Source organism: Acipenser ruthenus, chromosome 3, assembly GCF_902713425.1.
Source record: "Acipenser ruthenus chromosome 3, fAciRut3.2 maternal haplotype, whole genome shotgun sequence".
Lineage (NCBI taxonomy): Eukaryota > Metazoa > Chordata > Actinopteri > Acipenseriformes > Acipenseridae > Acipenser > Acipenser ruthenus.
In genome coordinates this window covers 84,398,118-84,417,167 of record NC_081191.1, presented here as the reverse complement: position 1 = coordinate 84,417,167, position 19,050 = coordinate 84,398,118, and the positions used below count along the sequence as shown (strand labels likewise).

The 19,050-nt window shown below is 49.4% G+C and overlaps 1 protein-coding gene across 1 annotated transcript; it reads left to right on the top strand.

Annotated features, from left to right (window-relative positions):
* Positions 1-16,896: 16,896 nt before the first annotated feature.
* LOC117394549 (5-beta-cholestane-3-alpha,7-alpha-diol 12-alpha-hydroxylase-like) lies at positions 16,897-18,194 on the top strand. Its single transcript, XM_033992874.3, has one exon. It carries the CDS (start codon positions 16,947-16,949, stop codon positions 18,177-18,179), a length of 1,233 nt encoding a protein of 410 aa, XP_033848765.3. The 5' UTR covers positions 16,897-16,946; the 3' UTR covers positions 18,180-18,194.
* Positions 18,195-19,050: the final 856 nt, after the last annotated feature.

Genomic DNA, 19,050 nt, shown 5'->3' with positions numbered 1-19,050 from the left:
AAGCAAAAACCTGGGCTGTTAGTGAGAACTTATGACTGGATGGAAAACACTGATAATTTAAGTAGGTGATACTTACCAGCAGTGCTTAATTTGTAAATCGGGCAGTCCCGGAACACATAGTGAGCGTAAGAGGGGGGGTGTTCCGGGGGGCTCCGAGGTACCGGAACGCATGAGAAAAAAGTGACAAACACAATGTAGCCAGACAGTGTAACTATAACCTGTGTTAAGGTGTCATCTTTAGCCTTGGCTACAATGCTTGCTGCCGCTAAATGGGCCTTGGATCGGGCATGTTCAAAAACCTTTTTTTCTGAGGGCTCTTTGTTGTTTTTTTTACGTCGGAGGCAGAGGACGTTACTGTACATTCCACCCACGCTTTTGCTAGTTTCATCCTTCCCTATGATTAATACTTCTAAGTCATCTTGAGTAAAGTCAGCCAAATTACTAAATAATAATAATAATAATAATAATAATAATAATAATAATAATAATAATAATAGAGATATACACATCATTTCCAAAATAAATAAATACAAATATCTACTGGTATTGTAACGTTATTGTACCCAAGGCTTAATTATATAACTTGCGATTACATATTTGACCTTGAGGAATAAATGTATTTTATACATGACGATTTACAACTACGGTTAAATATTTTATAATTTAATAATGACGACGATTCCCCTAGTCCACAAGGTGACACGTAGTATCAGCTACGATACAACAACCTTTTAGGAGGATATTGCACATTCTAATGGATGACGTTCTTAAACGTCTATTATATTTACACGCACATTAAATATACATTTTCTAAATGTTATTTTACTGGGTTAAACACTAAAAAATACTAAATATATTCACGTTTAAACTTTGTTTTTATAAAATATACATGTTGCGGTTATGGGTGTGCTTCAACGTGTGATTGATTACATGACTACTGGATAGAAGAGGAATTGGGCAAACAGCGTTTTGCTATGTGCTGCATAAATACCACGGATTAGTTCCACAAATACCACTCGTTCGAGGCTCTCTTTTTTGTTGTTGTAAAAAACAATGGGTGACTCCAAATGTATAGAAAAAAAAACACATAAGAAATACAATTGACTTTTTTTTTAAAGATTAAATTAAATTAGATTAGATTGATACTGATGGCTAAACAATGCTAATGGTTCAGACTGTTATGTTATCTCCAGTATTTTAAATATATTGTAGCGATCCTGGCTTTTGCGAGAGCTGGACTAGAGTCGCTGGGATGCAGTATTGTAAATGCGTTGTTATCTGTTCATTCCCTGTGTTGTGTGCCCGACCACGCCATTAAGAGAATGTATACGGGGAGGGTATAAGGGTGTGAATGCAGGGTGGGAAGGTCGTTTGGGGACCGTAGTTTAGGGGGTGAGTGTGTGGGTGTATAGGGAGGCTGTGTCATTGTTTATGGAAGTTAATTGAGGAAGTTCTTTTGTTACAGGGAATTAGCCAGTTCCCCCCCCCTCTCTCCTCCTCGTCTTCGAGGGTTGGTTTAGCCCTGAGGGATGAGGACGATGGGATCTGACGTCAGCAGGCTCGGAGAGACTTTTTTGGGTGGAATTAGACGGAGCGGAGGGTGATCGAAAACCTGTTATTGTTAAAGACGAATTCGCCAGTTTAGATAGATTGCCGATTACGCTGATATACAGAATACCCCTGTTGTGTGTGAGAGGTATCCGCTGTTGCTGTGAAAGTGAAGTGGGTAGGCATAGACACTAGTAGGGTTTATTATTTTGGCGTGGGGCTGGGCCGACAAAGTCCTGTATAACTGTGTTAACAAAACAAAAGAAATAAACGACTGGCTGTTTTATTATCCTTAACATGGCTTCTGGAACCGTTTCTTTATTACTTATTTTAAAATAAGTCTCATAGCGACGGCAAGTCGCTACACTGGTGTCAGAATAAAGGGATTAGAACCCACTCGCTAAAAAAAAAAAAAAAAAATGACATCGCCACCGACTAGGACAGATGAGCAACGGCTGGGGGCTATTCCAAGGATCCTCCCGGAGGGGAAAAGCGTCCAAAAGACACTGGACGAGCTACAGAGGAAAGCCACAGTGAGACAGGAATTGGAAAAGAGGGGTCTGATGCAGGACGTGGTGGAGTTGTGGAGACGGGAATACGCCACGTGGGAGGAGAACGCTGCAGGTGCAGCAGCTAGACCTGCGCATGCCACGTGCACGCAACTGGACGTAGGGGGGCAGAAGGTCGGCCATTTGGAGACACAAGGCGACCAGGACAACGCGGCCTACACCGGAAGCGGAGATACGGGTAAGCCTGCAGCACAGATGTTACACCTTATCAAAGAACTGAGCCTAGAGGAATTAAGCACTGTGCTGCCAATAATTAAAGCCCAGCCTGTGTGTCACGAGACTGTTGATGAATGTATGACTGTATTGGGGAAAAGATTAGATAGGCTCCGGTATGAGCACCGCTCCGATAGCGGTAGGGGGGAAGACTGTTATAATGTGCAACCTGCGATGGCTCAGGCGCCGTCCCTACATTCCCCTGACCAGGCCGTAGCGCAAAAGGAGACAGTGCAGACACAAACAGACAAGGCCCAGGGCCAGAAAGAATTGAAAATTGGAGGGTTTGATGGGAAAGCGTCCTGGGAGGCCTATCGGACTAAATTTGAACTCGTGGCTGAGATTAATGGCTGGGATGCAAAGCGTAAAGCTGATAGACTCATCGCGGCCCTAGAAGGCGAGGCCCTCCACACCTTGCTGGAGGTTAGTAAACCGGAAAGGCGCAGTTATGAGGCTGTTGTCCAGGCCCTGGACTGTCGGTTTGACGGGACTGAAAACCCCCTCACCCTGCGCCAGCAGCTTAAAGACCGCTTCCCGCCGCCCCGGAGAGCCATTGGGCCAGTTCGCCGCCGATGTCCGCTACCTGGCCCGCCAAGCTTACCCTGAGTTCCCCACAGCCATACAGGAAGAGCTTGCCACTGATGCCTTCCTCCATGGGCTCACCCCCGGTGCTGTACGCAACCAGGTCCGCCTCGATACACCCCAGACCCTCGATGCTGCCCTCGCCCGTGCCAAGCTAGCTGAAGTCGTCCTGGGGGAACAGTCACCACTCCCCAGCACTGCCAAACATCCTCCTCGGGCCAGCACCCGCCGCATCCAAAGCACCCCAATGCGCTCCATGGAGCTGGAGCCGCCACCAGATGCCAGGAACGATCAGAGCCTACCCGGGAAGCCTGAGACCCGCATCTGCTGGCGGTGTGGACAGCGGGGACACCTCCGGCACAACTGCGGCACCCTCTCTCCTACCTCTCCTTCCCTACAGCCGGGAAACGACATGGGACCGATGTAGAAGGGACACCACCGGCCCCAAATAACGTCCCATGCTCTTCCTCATCCACTTCGTCACCCTCTTCACTGCACCCTGCAATGCCCCTTCCATCGTCCTCTCGCCGCACTAAATGCCAACCTCTACCCACTGCCCCTGAACACGCCACCCCCAAGGTCAACAGCATCCGCCCCTGCCGGCCCACGGCTCAACTGACACCAGGCCACCTCGGGCGCAATGACTGCTACGTGGCGCTACGAGTGGACGGCGCCCCCTGCTATGCCCTGCTGGATACTGGGTCCACCGTCACCCTGGCACACCCCGACCTGCTCCAAGAGGGCGTGAGCTTGGAACCAGCAAAAGTAGCTCTGACCACAGCCAGTGGTGAACAGGCTGCCATGAAAGGCAGTACCCGGATGCGCATCGACGTGGGCGGTCGCACCTTCTTTCACGTGGTGTGGGTGGCTGAGATCCAGGAACCTTTCATTCTGGGGCTGGATTTCCTCCAGTTTGCCGGCGGGCTGCTCAACTTCCAGACCAGCTCTGTACAGTTTGGTGAAGGGCCGGTCATTCCACTCCAGGCCCGAAAACCACTGCCTGGGGACCCCAGTGCGCTAGCCCAGCGTGCCCAGGTCCTGTCCCCAGTGCGGCCCCCAGAGAGCCTACCCGCTGCTGAGGAAGCTGCCATCACCATTGCCCGGCAAGTGTGGACTGCGAATTGTGAAGGCCTGGAGGAAGGGCAACGCCAAAGACTGTGGGTTTTGCTACAGGAATTCCGCCACAGTTTTGCCACTGCCCCTGCCGGCGCTGGAAGGACCCACGTCGTCCAGCATCACATTGATACGGGGGATGCACGCCCCATCAAGCAACGACCCCGCCGGATCCCACCGGCCCGCCAAGCTGCCGCTGGCCAAGCCCTGGAGGAGATGAGAACAGGTGGCATCATTGAGCCGTCTGGCAGCCCTTGGGCCTCGCCCGTGGTCTTAGTTCCAAAGAAAGATGGGACGTGGAGGTTCTGCATAGATTACCGGCGGCTGAACGATGTCACGCTCAAGGACTCCTACCCGCTGCCTCGGATAGACGAGTCCCTGGATCTGGTTGCCGGCTCCTCCTGGTTCTCCTCCCTCGACCTCAAGAGCGGCTACTGGCAGGTGGCCTTGGCCCCTGAAGCGCGTCCCAAGACGGCCTTCTCCACTGGCCGGGGGTTGTGGCAGTTCCGCGCCATGCCCTTCGGCCTCTGCAACGCGCCCGCGACTTTCGAGAGGCTCATGGAGAGGGTGCTGTCTGGGGTACCACCAACCCGGTGCCTTGTCTATCTTGATGACCTCCTGGTTCACGGAAAGGACTTTGAGGAAGCCTTGGCAGCTCTGAGGGAAGTGCTGACACGGCTACGGCGGGCGGGTCTTAAACTGCACCCAGAGAAGTGCCGGCTGCTCCGCCGGGAAGTGTCCTTCCTGGGTCACCAGGTCAGCGCCGCTGGCATCTCCACTGAAGCGGACAAGGTCGCCGCTGTGCGAGACTGGCCCCCACCAGCCAATTTGCGCCAGCTGCGGGCCTTCCTCGGCCTTGCCTCTTACTACCGGCGATTTGTTGCCGGTTTTGCCACCATAGCTGCCCCCCTCCACGGCCTGACCCGGAAGGGTGCTCCCTTCGACTGGACCCCTGCCCACCAAGAGGCCGTCGACGCTCTCAAAGAAGCCCTGTGCACTGCCCCAGTGCTCACCGCACCTGACCCCCAGCAACCCTTTGTGCTGGACACGGACGCCAGTGACGAGGCCATCGGCGCCGTACTGGCTCAGCAGACCCAGGAGGGGGAGAAGGTAGTGGCTTACTTCAGCAGGACACTCAGCAAGCCAGAGCGGAATTACTGTGTCACACGTCGGGAGCTGTTGGCAGTGGTGGATGCCATCCGCCACTTTAAGCACTACCTGTGTGGGCTGCCCTTCACTGTCCGCACGGATCACGCTGCCCTCCGCTGGCTCATGTCATTCCGGGAGCCAGAGGGGCAGGTGGCTCGCTGGATTGAGCAGCTCCAGTCCTACAACTACACCATCCAACACCGGGGGGGAACGGCCCACCAGAACGCGGACGGGCTGTCCAGGAGGCCTTGTGCAGCAGACCACTGTGCCGGATGTGCTCGGAAGGAAGACAGGGAGCGAGAGCTTACCGCAGAGTCTACGCCACGGTGCCGAGCAGTGTTCTCCGGAGAGGGACCGGACTGGCAGGCACGTCAAGAGCAGGATCAGGAGGTGAGCACGGTCAGACAGTGGGTCACCGAAGGTCGAAGACCTGCCTGGGAGGAGGTGGTCGCCCAATCCGCCCTGCTCCGAGGCCTGTGGTCACAATGGCCTGGACTGGCCATCCAAGATGGGGTGCTGAAGAGACGCTGGCTTGAGCCTGCTACGGGAGAGGCACAGTGGCAGATTGTTGTCCCCAGGGCCTACAGGGACGAGGTACTGGAACAGAACCACGGCACTCCGGGCGTTGGTCACTTTGGAGTCACTAAGACCCTCCGCCGCCTCCGCCAGGCCTTCTACTGGGGCCAGTGCCGCCGGGATGTGGAGGACCACTGTCGCCGGTGCGATGCATGCACTGCCCGTAAGGGACCCCAGAACCAGTCTCATGCCCCTCTCCAGCAGTGCCCTGTCGGTGCACCCATGGACCGAATTGCCGTGGACATTCTGGGCCCCTTTCCCCGCACTACACGGGGTAACAGGTTTGTGCTGGTGGCGCTGGACTATTTTACAAAGTGGCCAGAGGCCTACGCGTTGCCGGACCAGGAAGCCGAGACGGTGGCAGAGGCGCTGGTGCAGGGCTTTGTCAGTCGCTTTGGGATCCCATCAGAGCTCCACTCGGACCAGGGCAGGAACTTTGAGTCCCGGGTCTTCACTGAGATGTGTGCCCGGCTCGGGATTCACAAAACCAGGACCACCCCTCTGCGCCCTCAGAGCGATGGCTTGGTTGAGCGGTTTAACCGCACCCTGGGTGCTCAATTGGCTCTGGCGGTTGCCGCTGATCAGCGAGACTGGGACCTCCAGCTTCCCCTGGTACTCATGGCTTGCCGCACTGCTGTACAAGACTCCACCGCTTGCACCCCCGCGCTCCTTATGTTGGGGCGGGAGCTGAGGACCCCGGTGGCCCTGACTTTTGGTCGCCCTCCGGACTCCCCTGCAGCTGTCGCCGGACCGGAGTATGCCCGGAAGCTGCAAGACCGGTTGGAGACGGCCCATCAGTTTGCTCGACGGCAGATGGAGGTTGCAGCGGTCCGGCAGAAGAGGGGCTATGATGTACACACCCGAGGACCGCACTTTCAGGCCGGGGATCTGACCTGGGTCTACAGCCCCAAGAGAGTCAAAGGACGCTGCCCGAAACTCGACAGTAAATGGGTGGGCCCCTGTCCGGTGCTGGCGCGGTTGGGAGAGGTGGTCTACCGGGTCCGCTTGCCACCAAAAGGTAGGGCTGTCGTCCTGCACCGGGACCGCCTCGCCCCCTACCGTGGTCGGGCCCATCCTGCCTTCCTTGCTTCTGCCCCTGGACCCCCCGTTTCTGCCCCTGACCTTCCACTTCTGCCCCCTGGACCTGTGCCCCCTGCCTCTCGCCCTTCACCACCAGCCCTATCCCCGGAGAGTCCCCCTCATTTGTCCCATGGACTGGATTCACAAGCCAGGGGGGTCCAATCTCACGACCAAGGGGAGCAAGACGCTGTCCCGGGTGCCCCCTCATTTCCCTCCGCGCGCCCCTCCCGGCAGCGGCGATTGCCAGATCGCTATAGACATTTCGTCCTCCCTCGGGGACGAGGGACTGAGGGGGGGGCAGTGTAGCGATCCTGGCTTTTGTGAGAGCTGGACTAGAGTCGCTGGGATGCAGTATTGTAAATGCGTTGTTATCTGTTCATTCCCTGTGTTGTGTGCCCGACCACGCCATTAAGAGAATGTATACGGGGAGGGTATAAGGGTGTGAATGCAGGGTGGGAAGGTCGTTTGGGGACCGTAGTTTAGGGGGTGAGTGTGTGGGTGTATAGGGAGGCTGTGTCATTGTTTATGGAAGTTAATTGAGGAAGTTCTTTTGTTACAGGGAATTAGCCAGTTCCCCCCCCCCTCTCTCCTCCTCGTCTTCGAGGGTTGGTTTAGCCCTGAGGGATGAGGACGATGGGATCTGACGTCAGCAGGCTCGGAGAGACTTTTTTGGGTGGAATTAGACGGAGCGGAGGGTGATCGAAAACCTGTTATTGTTAAAGACGAATTCGCCAGTTTAGATAGATTGCCGATTACGCTGATATACAGAATACCCCTGTTGTGTGTGAGAGGTATCCGCTGTTGCTGTGAAAGTGAAGTGGGTAGGCATAGACACTAGTAGGGTTTATTATTTTGGCGTGGGGCTGGGCCGACAAAGTCCTGTATAACTGTGTTAACAAAACAAAAGAAATAAACGACTGGCTGTTTTATTATCCTTAACATGGCTTCTGGAACCGTTTCTTTATTACTTATTTTAAAATAAGTCTCATAGCGACGGCAAGTCGCTACAATATATATATATATATATATATATATTATTTTTTGTCAAACTATATTTAATTTAATGTTAATGAACCCAGTCAACCAAATATAGATTCTCCCTAGCTTTTGTGATGTGTAGTTTGTGAACGACTCGTTCTTTCCGGTTCAAATAAACCTACGTAAACAATCTTAATGCGGTCTACACTGATTGGTTTTGTGTCATTGAATCAGTGAATCAAATGAATGAAATGAATCGATTCACCAAACTGAACTGAATCAAATGAATCGAGTGACTAAAAATAATCGAACTGCCCATCACTAGTCCTCCCCGACCCCGTCCCCCTCTCCCACCGAGTCTGACTCACTAGTGGCCTGCTAGCTAGTGGAGGACGTGCCGGTGGTGATGCTGAACTGGCAGGATTAAGCGCAGACAGCGCTGCTAGCTAAGGCATTGCCTTCAGGAGCAGTTTCCCCCTCATATTTGATTTGGCTTTCCTTTCCCACGACACGTTTCAAATTCAGTAGCGACGACTAGCCTAGGCTATGTGACGTGATTACGCAGGGACCTCTCGCTAGCTGACCACCACTGTTTCAAGATCAGTTACTTACCTCGCCGGCCCGCCCCATAACCTCTATGTACAAATAAGAGAGCAGGTCTGGAATCGGGGTGGCAGGATAGGATGCGCTTTTATGGGGGGCGGGAGAAATAACGAGGAGGCAGAGGCAACTTTAACTCTGATCGCTTTTATTAGAATGTTTACAGTGCAAACAGTGGAAAAAATAATAAATCATGCCGCGAGAGGTACCGGATCCGGGCAAATTAGGTGCCGGAACAAAAAAACTAAAATCTGAGAGGTCCTTTTCTGGCAGGATCCGGCTCAAATTAAGCACTGCTTACCAGTGGATGCTTTCTTGGGATTAATGCCTCTTCAAGATGAATTCCTTTGGCACTGCAACTTTCCCATTACAAATTAAACATATATTCAATCCTCTGTTTATTTATTTTAGCCATAACTGAATGCAACTACACTGTGAACTATATCGCTGGCACCAACCTAGTGGTATAAGGAAAATCCCCGCTCTGTTTGTTTTATCTGTTATCTAGATTGGCCCAGATGACTGGGCAAAACCCATTTTTTCAACAGTTTTCACTGAATTTCGTCCAATGCTTCAAAATCGATGTTGGGTGAATCTAGTTCGCCCATGCCATTAATTTGGGTGAGTCTAGTTTTGTCCAAAGCTTCAACATCGATGCTGGGCCAACCTAGTTTTGCCTATGCCAATTATTTGGGCGAGTCTAGTTTTGCATTTCTACACTATCCCCTGCATAGGATTGTCGCCTAGTTTCATATTCCATTGAACTGTCCTCTAGGGATTCCTTTAAAAAAAATGAATAGTATGACATTTTGGATCCATAAGACTTTTCTATATCCAAAAATAAAGAACTGGATTTGGAATTTTCTATGAAAAGTCACAGAGTCCATTAGGGCAACCACTAGAGTTATTTGATCTATTATATGCATAATTACAGGGTGTAGCTTGTCATGAAACCATTAAAAAAAACTGAGATTATAAACTTAGGCCAATGTTATTGATTAATATCCAAAAAAGAGCAATTACATTTTGGCTCCATCTAAAAAATAGTAACATCAACTCTTACCACCATAAAGTCCTGCAATACCAAGAGCAGAGCCCAGAGAAGAGTCCCCTCAGCCAGCTGGTCCTGAAGCTCACTGCGCTAACCCACACTAACACCAACCAGCTTCAGGACAGCAACACTGTAACACATACAATCAGAGTAAACCAAATTATAGCACAAAACAAACAAGAATACCTTATTCATTGGGGGACACGCACTAAAATACAAAGCAAACTGGAATGCTATCGGGCCCTAAAAAGACACTGCACTCTGGCTGAATACCTGACCAGGGGGTGAAAGACAACAAACAGAGACAGACTTTAACAATGTACAGGCTCAGCGAGCACAGCCTAGCCATCGAGACTGGCCGACACAGGAAGACATGGCTTCCCAAAGAGGACAGACTGTGTGCTCACTGTCCTCTCAACCAGGTCGAGACAGAGTTACACTTTCTAGTGCAGTGCTCCAAATATAACCCATTAAGGCACGCCTTCTTCCCAAAAATCGAAAATCTCTGCAAACAATTCCCAGACCTGCCAGAACATGAAAAACTCCCCACCCTCTTACTAGAGAAAACAAGCTGCATTAAAGAGGCAGCCCAGTTCACAAGCGCCTGTCACAGCCTGAGGGACAGGGAGTGACACCGAGGCTCCTCACACAGCCTGAGGGACAGGGAGTGACACTGAGGCTCCTCACACAGGGAGGAGGAGGGAGGAAAAGAAGAAGAAATAAATAAATTTCACCCAGCATGTACACCACAAAAAGAAACAGAAAATATTTGCATGTTTTGTAGATTTCAAATGTACCTTTGATTCAAACTGGCATCCAGGACTTTTCATGAAATTACTCCAAAGTGGAATTGGAGGCAAAGTATATGATATAATTAACTCAATATACACAGGCAACCAATGCAGTGTAAAAATCAATAACAGGAGGACAGATTCCTTCACACAGGGTTGGGGAGTGAGACAGGGATGCAGTCTCAGCCCAACTTTAACCTGTATATAAACCAGTTGGCCACAGATCTGGAACAGTCCCCTGACCCTGGACTGACCATAGACGACACACGGATCAAGTGCCTCTTATACGCAGATGAGCTTGTGTTACTGTCACCCACAGCAACAGACCTCCAGCAGAAACTCATAACACCAGAGCAATACTGTAAAACCTGGGCCCTAGAAATGAATAATGATTTTTCCAGAAAAAAAGCAGGGAAATGAATTCCAATTCACCCTAAATAATAATGTAGTGGAACGCACAACAAACTACAACTACCTGGGTCTATTAATTAGTTCATCAGGCAGTCTACATTTAGCAATAAAAAATCTCACAGAAAAAGCAAGCAGGGCATATTACGCAATAAAGAGACAAATTTATCAATTAAACCCGTCAATAAAAATGTGGACAAAACTGTTTGACAGTGTGATCTTACCCATTCTTTTGTATGGCAGTAAAGTCTGGGGTCCAACTCTATTTCCTCATTTTGAAAAATGGGAAAAAAGCCCAGCAGAACAAGTCCACCTGCATTTTTGCAAGAACACCTCACACCTCCACAGAAACGCACCCAACAATGGCTGCAGAGCTGAACTTGGACGTTTCCCTTTGATGCTTGCCATTCAAAAAAACAGCCCTTAAATTCTGGCTCCATCTAAAGCAGAGCGACCCAGACTCCTTCCAGTTCAAAAGTGAGCAGAGACAGGAACTGAGCCCTGACACAGCTGAGCCACACAGACAGCACTGAGCTGCTGAACACCACAGAGAGTGCACAGCCTCCCCAACTCAAGACAATAGTGTCTGCTTTAAAAAAAACAATTACACAGCTACCTAGAGAGAGCAAATCAAAACACAGAACAAACTGGAGTGTTACACTGCACTAAACAGAGAATATTCCCTCGCACAAGACCTGGGAGAAATAAAAATTGTAAAACTGAGTAGAACATAGACAATGTAGCCTGTACATTGTGGAAACGGGTTCTCATAGACCAGTGGTGCACAACTTTTTTGCTGGCAGGGCCACATTGGCAATCCGAATGACTTCTGAGAGCCACTAATAAAACGTGTGTTTTTGTTATTGTTTGTTATTTAACCATACATAACCAGATACTAATATTTTTGGTGTATATGAAGACCCAAATGCCAAAGTTTGTTAACAGCCTAGGTTCTGTTAAGATTTCTACCAAACAATAACAAGCTAATAATGGTTAAATGCAGTTAATTATGACTGGTGTTTACAGGTGTTTGACAGCATAATTTGCTTTGTCACGAATGAATCTAAAACCTGTCTTCCCTTGTACAAGGTGTGATCACCTTTTTTGAGTGAAAGGTGTATGCAGCAGAGCTAGATGTCTCTTTGATAGAAACACTTTAATTTATTTGAAGTCTTCCTACTGATGATGGGAATGGGAATATAGAGATGGAATCCCTACTAACAAGATTTAAGTTTTTGCAGGTATCAGGCTTTTAAAGACACACCTGTGGTGGCTTTGACAGACTCACTAGGAGCAGAAACTGACCCAGGACTGTGACAGCTACTGGAAGCAGGCTGATCTTTGGGATACAAATAGAACATTTGTGAAACTGCATGTGTGTTAATGTTGTAATAACGGTACTGTGTTTTCAAGAATATAAAGCCAACAGAAATACTAAACAAACTGTTAAAACACACTGTTCATACAAAAAGTTATAATATGCTCTGTGTTAACCTATAGTTATGTTAGAGCATTCTATATTCCTGTTTATTCTGTTATAACAGTGTGACAGGGATGACGAGTGGTGACGTCAGACCAGAAGAAGGCACAACAAAAGCAAAAGGTATGGTGCAGTGGCGCGTGCATCATTTTATTTAAAGAGAACCAAAAATAAAATATTTAAACAAAAATAAACACTTGCTCGCAGAGCAGAAATAAAACAAGTAAACAAAAATAAATTTCGAACACCAATAATGAATTACTGTCCGGCTGGGCAGTAGCCTTCACGGACCCTTATCTTCCTTTTAACTATCTCTCTCGCCTCTCGCTCTCCCGTTCTCCACTTCCGAACACCCACCTCGAGTGCAGAGAGCTGCAGGTATTTATACAGGTGACCATCTCCCGATTAGCAACAAATTAGTCACTTAACTAATTCGGGAGATGACCACCTTCTGCACGAGTTTTATAATGTGGATGGGGCTTCCCATCCACGCTGCAAAACAAAACGCATGGCAGTTCGCCGTCATTTACACACAAATATGAAACAATAAACAAATACAAAATAACACAGGGGCGGAGGGGACCCTGTTCTAAAATAAAATAAACAATATGATTAAACAGCAGGGCTTTTCTACCGCCCTTCTACATATCCCCCTCCTTGTGCGAAGCACACATGGCCCCAACGGCCACCTCCCCCCTCAGTCTCAATGTCCTGGAAGAGGGGTCTGGAGTAATCCATGGGGGTGGCCATGGTGGGAGGTCCTCCCCCCCCCTTATTCATGGCCAGCTGCTCCCCTTTGTGGGGCTCCGACCACCGTACACCCTGCCGCGAAAGTGCGGCTGGAGGAGCTGGTCTCCTGACCTCCCCCCCTTCTTTGTAGCCGGCCGCCCCCTTTTCTGAGGCACCAGCCCCCGTGCTCCCTGCAGTCCTGCAGGTCTAGTACCGGCTCCAGGCGGCGCAAGCCAGACAGTGGCCCCAGGTGAAGCAGGATCCCTGGTGACCCCAGGCGAAGCAGGATCCCTGGCGATCCCAGGCGAAGCAGGATCCCTGGCGACCCCAGGCGATACGGAGCAACAGGCAGCCCCAGGCGATGCGGAGCACCAGGCAGCCCCAGGCGATGCGGAGCAACAGGCAGCACCAGGCGATGCGGAGCAACAGGCAGCCCCAGGCGATTCGGGGCCACAGGCAGCCCCAGGCGTGGCATCCTTGGGCGATCCAGGCATGGCATCATTGGGCGGTGCGAGGCTGGCATCCTTGGGCGGTACGAGGCTGGCATCCTTGGGCGGTGCGAGGCTGGCATCCTTGGGCGGTGGTGATGGTGGTGAAGGTAGTGGAGGTAGTGAGGCCAACAGGCATCCTCCCTCTGTTGGTGGGGCTGGAGGTAGAGGTAGTTCCTGCTCCTCTCCTCGTGATTGTGGGGGTAGTGAAGGAAGTGGCGGTGTGGCCAGCAGGTCTCTTCCATCTGCTGGCGGAGGTGAGACCAGCAGACTCTCTCTCTCTCTGCTGGTAGGGGTGAGCCAGCAGGCATGCACCCTCTACTGGCGGAGGTGGAGGCAGAGGCAGCTCCTGCTCCTCTCCTCGTGCTGGGGGTGATAGTGGTGGCGGTGATGGATGTGAAGGTGATGAAGGTGGCAGGGGCTCCTCCCCTTCTGGCTGCAAAGGCGGCAGGGGCTCCTCCCCTTCTGGCTGCAAAGGCGGCAGGGGCTCCTCCCCTTCTGGCTGCGAAGGCGGCAGGGGCTCCTCCCCTTCTGGCTGCGAAGGCGGCAGGGGCTCCTCCCCTTCTGGCTGTGAAGGCGGCAGGGGCTCCTCCCCTTCTGGCTGCGAAGGCGGCGGGGCTCCTCCCCTTCTGGCTGCGAAGGCGGCAGGGGCTCCTCCCCTTCTGGCTGAGAAGGCGGCAGGGGCTCCTCCCCTTCTGGCTGCAGCCGTGAAACCAGCAGGCATGCTCCCTCTGCTGGGGGCGGTGATGGAGGCAGAACCAGCAGGCATGCTCCCTCTGCTAGTGGCGGTGATGGAGGCGGAACCAGCAGGCATGCTCCCTCTGCTGGTGGTGGTGGGACCAGCAGGAACTCTCCCTCTGCTGGCAGAGGTGGGACCAGCAGGCACTCTCCGTCTGCTGGTAACTGCAGTGGAGACAGAGACAGCTCCTGCTGCTCTGCTCCGGCCATTGGAGGTGGTGGTGGAACCAGCAGGAACTCTCCCTCTGCTGGTGTCGGTGGGCACAGCAGGTCTCTCACTGGAAGGAGGGGGCAGTTAGCTGGAAAATGCCCCCACTCCCCACAGATGCAGCAACAGTACCGCACACCATGCTGCAGAGGAGGGCTTCCCAGCCATCCTCCTCCTGTGGCTGTGGCTCTGGTTCCACCTCTTCTTCCTGAGGTGGGGAGTGGTAGTAGTCAGGCGACACGTGCCCGACCTCCCCAACTTCAAGACACCACTCCTCCCCCTCAAGCATGTTAGGCAGACATCCACCTTGCCAGATGCGCGGTTGGGCTTGTGTCCATATATATATATAAAAAAGGTAGGTGAAAATCTAACAGCTTGAAATCACTTTCATAGTCTTTATCAGTCCTGGGGACTCACTAACAGTCCGGATTTTTTTATCCAAGCAGCATCTCGTCATTGATTTTAAATTAATCGCTGCTTTACAAATTAAAATAATCATGTTCTGGGACCTAAATGGACTGTGGAATTGTTTATTATGCACACACAATCTACAATTATTCTTCCCTGAATATTTTTTTAATTGAAAAAGCAAAAACCTGGGCTGTTAGTGAGAACGTATGACTGGATGGAAAACACTGTTAACTTAAGTAGGTGATACTTACCAGTGGATGCTTTCTTGGGATTAATGCCTCTTCAAGATGAATTCCTTTGGCACTGCAACTTTCCCATTACAAATTAAACATATATTAAATCCTCTGTCTTCAATAAAGAAGTATTTTTCTGTCCAAGCCTCGTTGAACCGTCGATGCTCAATATAAATTTTTCGTTTATTTATTTTAGCCATAACTGAATGCAACTACACTGTGAACTATATCGCTGGCACCAACTTAGTAGTATAAGGATAATCCCCGCTCTGTTTGTTTTATCTGTTATGTCACTGATTTACACCTGGAGAACCCATGCGCGATTTAAAAAAAAATGAATGTCATAAATTTTAAGGCATTTAAGGTTACTATAGCTACCTCCTCAAATGAGTAGGCGTGTACTAAACGGGAAGTATTTCTCAGTGTGCTCTTATACTGCCACGTGTGTTGGCAGGCCACATGAACCGTCTGAGCGGGCCGGATTTGGCCCACGGGCCATATGTTGTGCACCTATGTCATAGACAGACATGGAAATACAGAGAAGAACAGCACTGGGGGCAATGTGGATCAGGAGACATTGAGACAGAACAGCACTTCACACTGGACTGTATGAAATACAAAGAGGTCAGAAATGCTTTCTTCCCCCGGTTCAACAGGCAGCTCCCCGGCTTCCAACAGCTGAACAGACAGTCCAGACTGAGAGCAGTACTGGGAGAGACCAAGGCCACAGCACAGCTGGCTGTTCAAACTATATTATTATTTGCCTGTTTGTTTATGTGTTGAATTGAATTGAGAGAGAGAGAGAGAGAGAGAGAGAGAGAGAGAGAGAGAGAGAGAGAGAGAGAGAGAGAGATTATGTCAACCATGGGTATTTATCCTGGCCCAAAATTGATTTTGATAGGGAAACAGTGGGCAAACATGACACAGATAGTGCTTTCCAGCTTTTTTATTCGCATACCGCAAACGTAACGCAAATTGAATAAGTAACTGGGGTATTTCTGGGGTTAAATCGCTTTGGGCCAGTGTGGCAGAGCAGGGCTCTGCCCTTGTAAATACTGGCAGGGATGGGGTTAAATTCTCCTCCCTGCCCAGGTTAATTGCGTCAGGTGGGAGCAATCAATTATTCAATTAACACCCAGCCACCTGACAGAGTTCCAGAAGGAGAGGACGGTTTGGGTTTCGGTTTGGGTTTGGTGTTTGTTTTTTTGTTTGAAGAGTCTTGTTGGCATTACCGTTTATTTGTAAGTATATTTTGTCTATTATTTCTGTTTGAAACCTTTTTGTTTGGCCCTCGTGCCAGTTTATTTTGTATTTTTTATGTATTAAAAGCTTTATTTTTGAACTTTTCAAAAGAATAAAAGAAAATACTGCCCTAAGCCACCAGGTGATGGTATCGTGTTTCTGACACCAAATGTGACAGGATGACAGAGGCTGAGACTCAGAGACAGTGTGAAAACTCATTCTAACAAGTCATTCTAAAAACAATACGTGCAGCTGATCTGAGCTGTGTGCTGAAGTTAACTAATATTTAATCACTAGTTGTTGTTCTGCAAAGCAGGGATGCTTGTGAACAAACTCTGTTCTTATTTTTCCATGTCACTTTGAACAAAAGTTGTTTTACAACCAGTTTGAATTAGTTTGATTATTGTTTGTACACAGGCTCAAAACAGCTTTCTAAGCAGAAACAATGTATGCAAAAACAAAAGTGTCATCATCACAGCTGCACTCTAGAGTTTCGATATATGTGTAATATCCCACAAAATGTTTTCTTGGAAACGGGGCTTTGTCAGAAATGCCTGGAATGATAATTTTCAATTATTGCTGTCCTGTGCAGTGAGTAAACTTTGCAAATATAAAGATGTTTGTTTTTATTTAAATCAGTCCTCAGTCCACCCTGACTGGCTAGCAGACCAAAGGGAGGAGCTAGTCAGTGTCTAGTGTTATTTGCAGCTTTCTCTTAGCTCTCAGTCAGAGCGGTGCTCAGAGTAATAGGAAGAAAAAATGCCTCTCTTGCTTCCAGTCCTCCTTGCCTTGCTAATCTCCATCCTCAGTGGCCTGTATTTCTTGGGAGCATTTCGTAAAAGACGACCCGGAGAGCCTCCCCTGGACAAGGGCCCCATACCATGGCTGGGCCACGTGCTGGACTTCCGAAGGGATACAGCCAAGTTCCTGCAGAAGATGCAAGAGAAGCATGGGAGCATTTTCACTGTGCAGTTAGCAGGTCACTACGTCACCTTCCTCATGGACCCCTTTTCTTTTGGCACTGTAGTGAAAGAGGCCAGAGCCAGGCTTGACTTTTACAAGTTTGCTAAACAGCTGGTAGAGAAGGTCTTTGGCTATCATGCAATGGAAAATGATCACAAGTTCCTGCAAACCTCCAGTAACAAGCACCTGATGGGCGACGGCTTGGTGGTTATGACCCAGGCCATGATGGAGAACTTGCAGAACCTGATGCTGCATAGCGTGGGCTCGAGGAAAGAGCAGAAAGCATGGAGCCAGGATGGACTGTTCAACTATAGCTACAACATTGTCTTCAGGGCTGGCTACCTTGCACTTTTCGGCAACAAGACTTCCAATGAAGCTGGCAGTCTGGAGAAAGCTAAAGAGCAAGACCGAATCCAATCTGAGGAACTGTTCCAAGAGTTCCGCAAGTACGATAGACTCTTCCCCCGGCTGGCATATGGAGTGCTGCCGCCAAAGGAAAAGATGGAAGCAGAGAGGTTGAAGAGGTGGTTTTGGGACAGGCTCTCTGTGCAGAAGGTGGCTAACAAAGACAACATCAGTGGTTGGGTGTTGGATCAGCAGCAGATGAGAGCTGAGAGTGGAATGAAGGAATCCATGCAGGACAGATACATGTTTCTGCTCCTCTGGGCTTCCCAGGGAAACACTGGTCCGTCCGCATTCTGGCTGCTACTGTTCCTCATGAAGCATTCTGAAGCCATGAAGGCAGTCCAGGGGGAAGTGGACCAGCTCTTAAGGGAAACCGGTCAAGAGGTCACATCTGGGGCCCCTCTACTTAATCTCACTAGAGACATGCTTCTCAAGACCCCCATTTTGGACAGTGCAGTGGAGGAAACCCTTCGCTTAACTGCTGCCCCTATCCTCACCAGGGCTGTCATGCAGGACATGAAACTCAGGATGGCAGATGGACAAGAGTACAGCATACGAGAGGGGGACAGAGTGGCGCTGTTCCCATACACTGCAGTGCAGATGGATCCGGCAGTGCATCATTAAAGTGACTACTTTAATTCAATAAATTAATTCAACATAATTGATTTTTTTTTTTGTAATTTAAAACTATAAGAATTTAAAGTAGTTTACCGAGACATTTTACTCATAAAACAGACTTCAAAAAACATTCTTAAATAATGAACACAGGGCTGTACCCAGCCATGAAAAATGACAGAGGCACTTGCCTGTGACTTGAACGTGCTGTGTTCTGACTTATACTCTTATACTGACTTATACTCATTAATATTCATTTGACTTCTATTAATGTGATTGGCCAGCTGCGAGGCTCCTTGCAAACCCACAGCCCAATGAAGTCGACACAACCCTCAACTCAACTACCAGTGTCAATCACGCACTGTCTGAAATAAACATTAAACTATCCCACTTATTTCAAATGCAAAAGTCAAATGCTTCTAAATACACCAGAATGGATACTTAGGTTTTCTGGTTTTCATGTTTTATTTCAGAGCGCTATATGCACACAGTGAGGGATGAAATGCATTTTATTTTGTGGTAAGGTGTAAAAGGACCTAAATAAATAATTAGAATGATTTAACCCTAGGCCCATGCCTCAGGTGCAGCTGGCTATGGCCTTGATGAACACATTTACTAAAACCTATATTAAATACATTTAATAAAACATTGTGTCTGCTACTTTTCCTCACTCGTCACATCATCATCACCATCTTCAGCCTTTTTCAGTCCACTGCTGGATGGCCTCCCCAAGATTCTTCCACAAAAGCCTGTCTGCTGCATCCATCATCCATGTTGCTCCAGCGTGTTTCCTAATTTCATCTTGCCATCTTCCTGGAGGTCGTCTTCTTGGTCGCTTCATATCTCTTGGGATCCAGTCTAGTATCTCCTTGGTCCAGCA

Coding starts and splice junctions, on each gene's coding strand:
- LOC117394549 (XM_033992874.3), top strand. CDS start 16,947: ATGCCTCTCTTGCTTCCAGTCCTCCTTGCCTTGCTAATCTCCATCCTC.